The sequence below is a fragment of the Apaloderma vittatum genome, unplaced genomic scaffold (genome assembly GCF_000703405.1).
Source record: "Apaloderma vittatum isolate BGI_N311 unplaced genomic scaffold, ASM70340v1 scaffold16605, whole genome shotgun sequence".
NCBI classification, from domain to species: Eukaryota; Metazoa; Chordata; class Aves; order Trogoniformes; family Trogonidae; genus Apaloderma; species Apaloderma vittatum.
The window spans coordinates 8,049-19,258 of NW_009717814.1; the positions used below are offsets into that span (position 1 = coordinate 8,049).

At 42.6% G+C, this 11,210-nt stretch overlaps 1 protein-coding gene across 1 annotated transcript; it reads left to right on the top strand.

Moving 5' to 3' along the window:
• Nucleotides 1–1,522: 1,522 nt before the first annotated feature.
• Nucleotides 1,523–10,498, top strand: MAML1 (mastermind-like 1 (Drosophila); the record flags this gene model as incomplete). The annotated part of the gene is made up of 4 exons (XM_009870048.1): nt 1,523–2,935; nt 5,199–5,468; nt 7,297–7,411; nt 9,507–10,498. Coding segments are annotated over 4 exons (2,790 nt in total), but the record flags the coding sequence as incomplete, so codon positions are not given.
• Between the last annotated feature and the right edge of the window lie 712 nt (nt 10,499–11,210).

An 11,210-nucleotide genomic window follows, 5' to 3' on the forward strand; every position in this document is an offset into this window, starting at 1 on the left:
TAAGATTTTGGTGCTACTTCTGCAGTCATTAAATAGTGGTTTTTTTCCTGAAGATCAGCTAACTGTAGACTGTTTAAAAAAAAAAATTACGACGATTAACTGTGAACCAGTCCTCCCGTCCTTAAATCAAAGAATACTGTTGCCCAGGCAAGTGCTGTAAATTCTTCTGATAATTTATGCTGGCTCTACAATACAACCTTTTGCTTGAGTGTTGAGATCTTGAGGTTTCCCCTGTTTGTTCTTGGATGAGGCAGTTTTCCCTAAGGGCGAGTGGACTGCGTTGTGGAGACTGCAAGTAATATTAAAATAAGCGTACTTGTCTTGAGGTTTGTTTAATGAGCTGCTTCTCTGCCGTCCCAGAGCACTGCCCAGTGAACCGCGCTCCAGAAGGGTGGCTTCTGGTGGCGATTCTCCTCGTGTGTCCCCCCGAGATGTACAAAGGCGCCTTGTCCAGGTCAGGGGAGCTGATGGGAGGTCATCGCTCCACTCGACTTGTCTGCCTTGCTATAGTGTTCCAGCACAAGCAAAGCTCAGCTTTTCTTTTGTTACAGAACGCACCTGAGGGAAGGAAAAGTTTATGTGTCTTTGTGTGCGTGAATTCTGTTTACAGATGTTTCTGAGGTCAGTGGAAAGAACTTTGTATTTGAAAGGATGCTGCCAGGAAAGAGAAGTCGAACAAAGGCTCTTAAACTCTGCTCATAAAGCTATTGCTGTACCCTCCGGTTGCTTCTAGGTGGCACCACAAGAAAAAGAATGTGCGCATTCACTAGCTGCGAGAAGCCGACTGTTGAGCTGGTTGGGGTTCCGGTGGTCATAGCGCAGAGAGGAGCAGCTGGCAAGTGCTCTGGGAGAAAGGAGGAAAGGAATAAACTTACTCTGCTGTGATGGAATTGCCTGAACTCTGAATTTTTACACGCGTGCCAAGCAGTAGTCGCTTAGTGATGAACTGGTTTTGCTTTATGCCAAAAATGTCATTGTGTACAGGATTTATATACATAGTTTTTCTCCCAAAAATATAATCAAAAGAGAAATGGTTCTCTTTCTCTAAATAATTAAGTGTGAGACTGCTTTATAAAGCAATCCTACAGAGCAATTATGCCGTGTGTACATGGGCCAAATAATATGCAGTTTTTTGTTCTCATCGAATATTTGAATCTTAGCATTCTGCAATACTTTTTTTATTTTAAGTAGGAAAAACCCCATAATATATTGCAACTCACAGCCATTTCTCAACTTTTTGTTGTTGTCAAAGTATATGGCAGCTTTTGGGTTTGTTTGAAGGAGGCGGCTCTGTTTGATGTAGTACATATTTTTGAAAGTTTACTCCAAGAGATGTCAGTAAGGAACCCATCTTGTGATAACTTACAATTTTGCTTTGATAAGGTGTGTTTTATAACTTTTCTTTTTTTACACTGAAATATTGTATTCAGAGCTAGACAATCTTCTGATAAAACATAGGAGTCCTGACATATGAAACAGAAAACTAAATAACTAAAACCTTCCTTTTTTTTTTTGCTTCCAGCAGCTTCACGAGACTGTGAAAAGAAAGCTCGACAGTGCTGCTTCCCCTCAGAATGGAGACCAGCAGAACGGTTACGGCGATGTATTTTCTGTGTCCAAGAAACTGCGTCGTGATGATGGTCTTGGTGGCGTGAGTGGTTCTTCCAATGGAATGCCCCCTGTGTCTCCATGCCATCATCTTGACAAGAAATCTGGCAGCGGAGATACCTTACAACTTAATGGGAAACATCCCATGGGGCTAGACGGCATCAGCAAGAAGTGTCTTCCAGATTCCAGCCTGCAGATGAATGGAGGTGGTGATGCTGATGACTCATTTCCTCTGAGTCTGAACAAAGAGCTGAAGCAGGAGCCTGTGGATGATCTTCCGTGTATGATTGCTGGAGCAGGGGGCTCTATATCTCAGAATAACTTGATGCCTGATCTTAATCTCAACGAGCAAGAATGGAAGGAACTTATCGAGGAGCTTAATAGATCTGTGCCCGATGAAGACATGAAGGATCTCTTTAATGAAGACTTTGAAGAGAAAAAAGATGCAGATTCTTCAAATTCAGCTGCACAGACTCCGTTGCCGCAAGACATTAACATAAAGACTGAATTTTCACCAGCACCCTTTGAGCAGGAACAGATGGGATCTCCCCAGGTGAGATCCACTTCATCAGGTTCAGCATTTCTTGGTGCTCCTTCTGTACCCGTAAGTGCTGCTTCTCCAGCGGTCGGTAGTTCTCAGGCCATGTTCCAGCCTTCCAGTCAGTCAATGACTGAAAATACTAATCAACCCATGATGCAGGCATCAAACCACTCTCAGAACGTCCAGAGGCCTCTCCCCAGCGTGTTGTTACCTGGGAAGGGTGCAGGAAGTGCCAAAGAAATGTCTTCTGCTCATCAGCTTCAGCAGATTGCTGCCAAGCAGAAGAGAGACCAGATGTTGCAGAACCAGCAGCAAGCTTCACAAGTCCACCAAACAAATCAGATGTCTACGTGGCAGCAGTCTGGGCCTTCTCATAGTCCACTGGCTGTCCCATATAGCATGGAAAATCCCACCAGCCCATCGGTTTACCAGCCAGACTTTAACAATCAGAAACTCTTGATGCCTAATATGGGAAATAAAAGCTCACCGAGAGCTGGAGGCAATTACCACGTGAACATTTTGGGTCATCAGCAAAACAGCTTGAACCAGAACCCTGTGAATAGTCAAGGCTCTATGCTGGACTATGGGAACACCAAACCTCTGTCACATTACAAAGCAGAATGTGAACAGGGGGTTGCAGTGCCCGGTCAGAACAAGACTCCCATGTTGGCGTACATACAGCAGCGCCAGCAGCCACCGCTGTCTCACGTGAGCGATGACCAGAATGGGATGATCCTCTTGAAACCCAAGTCTGGAAACATTGCCTACCGACTGCCGCACAGTCAGGTGAACGTTCTGGGCTTTATTACCTTTGTGTGGTAGCCAAGCTTTCGCCAAGAGAGCGTTGGATAGATAAGGCTAGAGCACAGGTTACTTGGTGGTGTTTCAGTTGCTGCATGATTTTAAAGGAGACAACGATAACGTGAAATAAGAATCAAGAACTGTTTTCCGCTGAGGACAGTTTCTAATACTTGGTTCTAGGTCATGTGGTAATGTGTGATTTCTAGCTTAATATACTTTGCGGGCAACAATTTATGTCACACTTCGTAGAGGCTTCTACTTGCAAAGATAAATAGATGCTTTGTAAACTTTTGCCTAAAATAACCTATGTAAAACTGTAGTGTTAAACAGCGTTCTCAAAGAAGCTTTGATTCCTTTACCTTCTTTTTAGTCCCTACTTGTGTCAGAGTTGGCTTACTATAAAAAGACATCACCCCTTTGGCTGCTTTTTTGAAGAGACGTGGATTTGGGAGTCTGATTTCCTGGTTTCTTGGGTGTTCTTGAGGCTTTTCAAATCTAAGAATTTGTTACTGGTGAAGTCTCTGGGCCTTAGGGAAGCATGGGATAGGAGAGAAATACATCTTTAAGAATGAGTAACAGTATTATTTGTCTGCTCGAAGCAGCATGCTCAAGGTTTTCCTGCATGGTGCTTCTTTTCCTTATATGTAACCAATAGTGCAGATAAAGATTTATGTGGTAGATGGTATAGACTTACTGGCATTCTGTAACACGTGCCTGCAGTGCACGTACTAGAGGACTTACTGAGGAGAAAAGGTTCTTTGGTATAAGGATTAAAGTTCTTAAGGCAAAAGCTGTTGGAGATTCAAGTCCAGTCATATGCTCCATCAGCAAAACAAACCAAAAAAGCTCCGTGAAAAAGATGTGATTAGTCTGTGATACACGAATAAAGATCTGAGGTCAACGTGTGCTTCATAAGGCGCAAGAAAATTAACCTCTTTAAAAGTTAATGAAAGTTTGGATGGAAGAAGGGGAAAGGTAGAGGTGATTGTGTATGTGACGTCACCCCGTCGCTGAAAAACCTGAGGATACCTTGCATCTCCGCCGCCACGCTTTCCCTGAATTAACAGAAACACTAATGAGTGATCCTGGAGAATTTCTCGAAAGCTTGGAACACCTTAGCACAGCATTACCAGTATTTGCTTCGTTATTTCTTATGAAACTGCACAGAGAACCAGCAGCCAAACCCATTAGCTGGATTCTAAACTTGAAAGCAGTGTTTGTTTCTGTAATTAGAAATGAGGCTGAACTGTGCTTGAAAATGGTAGAAATTGTCAAATTTCAAATGGAGGTGCTAGTGTGAAGGGGATGATATCAGGTCTTGAACAATGATCGTTCCCTGTTATTTTTGCTTATCCCAAGTTCCAATCTCAAAAAAAAAAAAAAGACTTGTGAAAAAATAATAATAACAATCTTATCTGTAGTAGTATTTTTCTCTGTGGAAGAGGGTGATGCTTGTTTTGCAGGAAAAATATGTTAAGACTTGTTTTGATTAGTGATAGCCTTCTTCCCCTTCACTTGTAAATGCTGTGATACTGAAAAAAAGCAACTTTAGGAAGGCAGGCATAAACACTTGCTGAATTAAGTCTTGACAGAAGAGCTAGGATTTAAAGAAATGTTTTGTAAAATGCAAATTTAAAATGTAGTGTTAGAAAAGCTGCCACCAAAATGAATTGAAGCTGGTGTGTTTCAAGTGCTCTGTGTAACTGATGCTGTTCCTCTGGCTGAGGGGAAGCACAAACAGCTTTACTCACCTGGGAAGTTCTCTGAGACTGAAGTTAAAGCCTCTGTTCCTAAGTGTTGTGGAGCTTCTGACCTTAACTCTGACATAGCACTTCTGTGTCTGGCACTTTATAGATGGATTGATGGGTTTTTTGCTGTCTTTAATTAGCTGAACTGGAAGCTGTATCACACTTTGCCTTTTCTATTAGAAGCTTCACAAGAGGAGAAGCTGTTGCATAAAGATGTCAAAAATATAAGGATCTGATCTAACTTTTAATAGTTAAAGTGTGTAGATGTACAAATAAGCGATAATTGACAATTTATGGGTTTTTGAGATGTGTTAATGGTTCCCCTCCCTGTGTGGACTTTATTAAAGTCTCTCTTCCTTTCCTGTAAGGTGATACAAATAGTACCAGTGGTGATCATCACCATGAAGGTGCCTTTCCTCATCCGTGTAGCTACACATTTTTAAAATGCTGGAGGGCTGACCTCTTCCTGGAACTCATGTCAACTTTCCTACGTTCTGCAGGATCAAACCCCATCTCCCAACGTTCCTCGCGTTCCGGTTTCTGTCCCGGGCCCTGGCGTGGGGGCCCAGGCTCCCAACGTCTCCATGGCAGGTAACCACAGCAACCCACCCTATCTCAGCAATCAGCAGCAAGCGGCGGTGATGAAGCAACATCAGATGCTGATGGACCAGCAGAAGCAGAGGGAGCAGCAACAAAAGCACTTGCTCATGGAGCAACAGAAGCAGCAGTTCCTGATGGAGCAGAGGCAGCAGCATCTTCTGGCTGAGCAGGTGAGAAGGGCCAGCAGGTTGGCTGTTACTTTGTGCTGATTTGCTTTGGTGGATGCAACAACATTTGAGATTTCGTCAAGCAGATACCATGTTACGAAATTGGGAGTGTAAACTATGAGGCGCTTTGGTGTCACGATTGCTAGTTCATGTTTTATGTTTCTGCAACTACCTTCTACAACTTGCATCTTTGTGTGGTGCTGCTCCGATCCCGAATAAGGAGCGGCTTTGCTTTGGAGCTGCACAGACTTAGATACTGCATTTGCCTTGTGCTGCGCAGTCAGGCTAGATCTTGTTAGCATTCTAACTTGGTATTTATTTCTTTGGATACCCAGGATACTGGATGTATCGCTGAAAGATTTCTGAATCAGTTGATCTCTATTTTGTAGGAGAATTATAGTTTCAGGTAGCTTCAGTGCCATTCCCTGCCATTCTAAAGCTGTCTTCATGTTTGGTATTCTGCATCTTTTTCTTCCACCCCCCCCCACACCCCCCCCCAACTTCTATCTATTTTCTTGTTTCTTTTTGTTTGTTTTGTTTTCTTAGCCAGCTTCTGCAGCTCTTGGTTTCTCTCAGAACCACGGCATCTCTTCTTGGCTTCTGTGGTCAGCCTCTTTCAGGTTTTCTTTCAGGTTTGTCTGGTCCTGCAAGCAGCAGGTTCTTTCTGACAAGCAGCCTGCCCTCTTCATTCCTCTGCGTGTCTCAGCAGCTTCTTAGCTGTAGACGTTTCAGAAGGATGGTGGTAACATCCATCTGCCCGTTTGTTATGTTGCACTGGTCTCTTCTTTAAGAGCTTGTGACTTGTGTCTTTACCCTGGGTACTCTTGGAAGGAAATTTCTGTCCCCTTCTGTGCTCTGTGTAACTTTTTGGATGAGTAGGTAGTTATGCATTGTGTTACTACTTAGTTATCACAGAATTTTGATCTGGTTGAAGATACATGTGGAGGAAGAGACAGAAATACTGGGCCTGATATGTTGTAAAAGCAGCCTTTTGGCTTTTTGTGTCCTCAGAGTCTCTGAGTGTACTGTCGGTGTGTGGATGAACTCTCTTGATACTCCCCTCAAAGCTTTAAATTTCATTTTTCCCAGAAGTTTCTCCGTAGAAAATAGGCTTGTTTAATTTCAGATCATTTTATTATAAAAGGTTGAATGTGCTTTTAATGAGGCAAGGGCATTTGGAATCATTAATGGGGTTTGTTTCAGCTGATGGCCGTGTTGTTAAGATAGTTTTGAGCAATGGTTGCAAAACTTGCGCAGCTTCTGTTATAGACTTAGTTCTGCAGTTTCCCATTATCTTCTAGGAAAACCTGTGGTGTATAAGAATCTGGGTGTGTGTATATGTCTTTCATTTTCCAAGACAAGGTCTAGAAAATACTTATATGTTAAATTTTTACTTTTCTGTGTAATGTTGTTGAAATTCCCAACTTGTACTTTTACTTAGTTTCTAAAGAGAGGTCTCAAACTGATCTGGGGACAAAGATCAGAAAAAAGTGTCAATTTTTTTTTGTACACACTTGCTTTTGCCCTTTTTTTACCTATTAGTGTCTTTAGAGTATTGCTAAAAATGCCTGTTGACTGTTGCTCGTTAAAAGACAAGCATCTTGGATTTTTGATGCTTTTAAGGCTTCAGACATTGCAGTAACTTCTGTAATGCACACGGTTGTCCCTGTTGTCTCCAGAGTTCCTGGTCTTGTGACTCATCAGGTTAAAATGATTGAGTTTGAGCCTTTGAACAAAGGCCTAGAGTGACTTTAAGGCTGCATAAGCCCCTTTAATTATTTGAAAAAAGCTTGACTTGTTTTCTTGTTGTCTTACATTGGACATTTCTTAGGAGAAGCAGCGGCAGCAGCAAGAGCAACAGCTGCAGCGGCATCTGACTCGGCCACCTCCCCAGTATCAGGATCAACCCCAAAATCCGTACCAGCAACAAGTTGGGCAGTTCACAGGTAAGTAAATGTGGCAGGTGAAGTAATGGCGGAAAAATATCAGGAGGAAAAAGCAAGGTGTTTTCAAATTTCCAGGATTGGATAGCTTTTAATTTATTTATTACAACATCTTCCCATATCACTGTGCCTTAAAACTTTTAGACATGTACTCTGATGCCGTTGAAAATCAACAGGTTCCCCTGTCCCAGATATCCAGGACAACTTAAGCTTCTGATTCTTAATATTGCTTTGGAAAAGGGTAAAATAAGATCTTGAGTACCTTCATTGTTCTAAAATACTACCGTGGTACTACGTGCTGTAAATTCGCCTTTGCTATCATGCGTTAGGATTCCAGTTTCTTTCTGAAGCGTAACCTCACTACTGCTCGTGTCTGTCACTGGCCCCCATTAAAAATAAGTCATGTATTTTTTTCTCTCATTTACTAGGATGGATGAATTTAAAATTCTCTAATGTTCTTATCCCTACTACCTTAAGAAGTGAATGCAGTTTGAATTCTCTTCGTTATGGTATCCTACTTGGTTGGTTTGGTTTTTTTGGTAGGAGAAGCAGCTTGGTGTGTCTTCAGCGTATCAATGCTGATAAATAAATGATGTTGTTACTGTTAAGCTGGAAGAGCTTCATGAATATGGAAGAACTAGAGAATAGTAGAACTCATCTCCTTACCTGAAAAATCCTTACTTAACAGGGCTTTGGAAAGCCATTTGTCTGTTCCATAAACCTAGGGTACAAAAAAGGGCTTAGTCCCTTCATTTTGTTTCCTTATTTGCTGTGTTCCAACAGAAATAAATACCGAAGGGAAGAGATGCAAATAGCAATGCGATAGCCTCACTCTGACAGCGTTGGTGGCTGTGCAGTGTCTGGTAGAGCCGTGGCTGGGTTTTGTTACTGAGCTGAAAAAACTCGATAGCAAGACAAAAGGATTGTGTGTTACCCCAGTGATCACTAGTGTCCCTCAAATATTGCACAGAAACCTGTATTTCTCCTGCCACTTTTCTACAGAAATGCAGTAGTACACCTGTTAGAAATAGCATGTTTTGCTCTAATGGACATCAGTAATATTAAAACTATGTTTTCATTGTTATGCTGATTATTTTTTGCATTTGAAATACCAACGTGTGTACTGACTCTCCTGTAGTGTTCCAGTAAGGCTTTTTCTCCACCCATCCACCCCCTGTGATATTGGTGGGTTTTATGGTGTGTTTTGTTGATAATTAATTCAATATAATTTTGATTATATTTGAATAAAAATTGAATTAATAATAATGGAGAGACAATATTCCTCGGCTGTCTTTGAGTATGAAAAAATTCTGCAGCTTATTTTGTTTTGAAAGTAGAGAAAGTACTAGCATAGGTAGATTTTACCCTTGATTGACTGTATATGCATTACACTTCACAGTGCTTTTTTACTTTTTTGTACTTTAGGTAGGGGGCTGTTTCTTCTACAGGAAGAAACTTAGAATTTACAAGAACAAAGGACTTTATTTCCTGGGAAGGCTTTATTATGGCAAATCACCTTGCTTGCTTATCAGCATTGTGTATTAACATAGCAAATATTTCATTGTGGAAATCCAAATGATACTTGACCAACACTTTCTGAAAGTTCTATAAAATAGAGGAAATGTCTGGAATTGGGAAAACACAGGACGGGAAACCTTACAGATGTGCAAGAGGAGATATACAGTGTATGCACGAAATAACTGATAGCACGTGTGGGCAGTAAGTGGTATTTTTTAATAGCCTAGAAATCCTGCATGCGCTTCAATATATGTGTGGATACCTTTTGTTCACAAAGAAGTGTCAGAGTCCTGTCTTGAAAGTCTAATTTATTTATTTTTTTAACAACAATTTAGCTCTTAGAAGTGGTATTCAGATTTTTTCAGGACATTGGTATATCTGTGTTTGAGATCAAGGTGGGAGGTGTTAAGTGGAGCAACAATTGACACTCTTTAATTAAAGCACTGCGGTCGGTGCCTTGGTTGCATAGGTTGGTTTATACAAAGGCAGCTGCACCTTCCTTCTGGATTATGGTGCTACAAGCCTCCTACCGCTGGCTAACTGAGGTATTTCATGTAAAAAATATTTCTTTGTATTTCAGGGTCGTCTTCAGCCATGCCTGGGGTCAGTAATTTAGGACAGTCCAGCTCCAGTAGCCCGCGGATGTTTCCTCAGACCCAGAACATGATCCAGATGGGACCTGGCCACAGTTCTGTTCCTCCACTCCAGTCGGGCTCCAGTCAGCAGGATCGGGGGGTCGCTCAGTACACCAATATGCAAAACATCCAGCGAGGAGGACTGTACAACTTGGCACCTGGCATGACGCAGATGGTTCCCCAGCACGCAGCTCCGAGTGCTAGCGGGCAGCCCCCCCTGCAGAGGCAGGGCAGCTTGGGCCAGGGTGCTGCAGTTCCTGCTGGCTACGGGCAGAACACCTTGGCGAACTCGAGTATTTCTCAGCAGCACGGCAAGGGTGCGCTGAACCCAACCTTGTCTAAGCCACAGATGGCAAGAGTGCCAGCTGCTATGGGGGCTCAAAATCCATCTTGGCAACACCAAGGTATCCCTAACATTAACAACCAGACGCAAGCAAACAGCGGCTTAGGGCCGTTTCCTGCCAGCTCCTCTTTCCACATGCAGCAAACTCATTTAAAGATGGCCAACCAACAGTTTGCCCAAGGAATGCCTCAGGTAAGCCTAAGCACCAGCAGACCCATGACCTCTATGAATGCTGCCGTCTCTGGGCAGATGTTGTCGTCGTCTTTAGGCGCGCAGCAGCGGATGAACCCGCCCGCGCAGCAGCAGGTACCCTCGCAGCAAGTCTTGCCTGGCATGAGCCAGACTGTGCCCGATCTGAATGCTTTTAACCAGAATCCAAATCAGCAAATGCCCAACAGAGGTAATCTGCACTGTAGCCAAGGGTACCCTGTGAGGACAACCAGTCAAGAGCTGCCTTTTGCCTACAGCGGCCAGTCGGGCAATAACGGACTTCAGAACTTAACTGGTGACACAGATCTGATAGACTCTTTGCTGAAAAACAGGACTTCGGAAGAGTGGATGAATGATTTGGATGAGTTGTTAGGAACTCATTGAAATGGGACTGGGGGTGGGGCGTTCTACTTTTTTTTTTTTAATTATTTCGTGAAATATAAACAACACTTGGACCAAAAAACCTGTGGCATTGAGGAGACTTGCAGGCATTAGAGGTAAATGGTTGGGAAAGGGACTGGAGCTGCTTCTCAATGGTAACAGTGCACCGGGCGGGTCTGCGGGAACAGCGCGCTTTATCTTGGTGTCTCTAAGGAGTCGCGCACTTGAACAGGTCAAAAAAACATTGTGCGTGTCCTAGCCAGCCTTTTAGAAATCTCACTTGCAGTGTTCTAAGATGAAAATGTTTAATTATTTAAGAAGAAAACTGAATTCCACAGAAATAGTGCAGAAAAAAAGCAAATAGTTGCACAAATTGTGTTTAGGGCTTAGTCTCCTGCAGCTATTACTTGCAATCATTATTTGTTCGTGGCTTGACGTGCTGTTCTAGTCCTGTCCATCAAACTTCTGGCTTTTTATTTGAGAAGAGGCTGTATGCACCTGAGTACGCTTGCAAAATGTTTTTGTTTCTTTTCCCCCTTTGCTGAAGCATGTGCCTGTACTCTCAATAAGCAAGTGATATTTCACAGTAAATATTTCTAGATGCTGGTTATAGATGAAAGAAAGTATTAAAACCTGGCCAGTTAGTCTAGGTACTCGTCTTAATTAGGTTGTAGTCCTTTAAGCTGCAGTTTGCACTCTGTTGTAGAGAGGCACA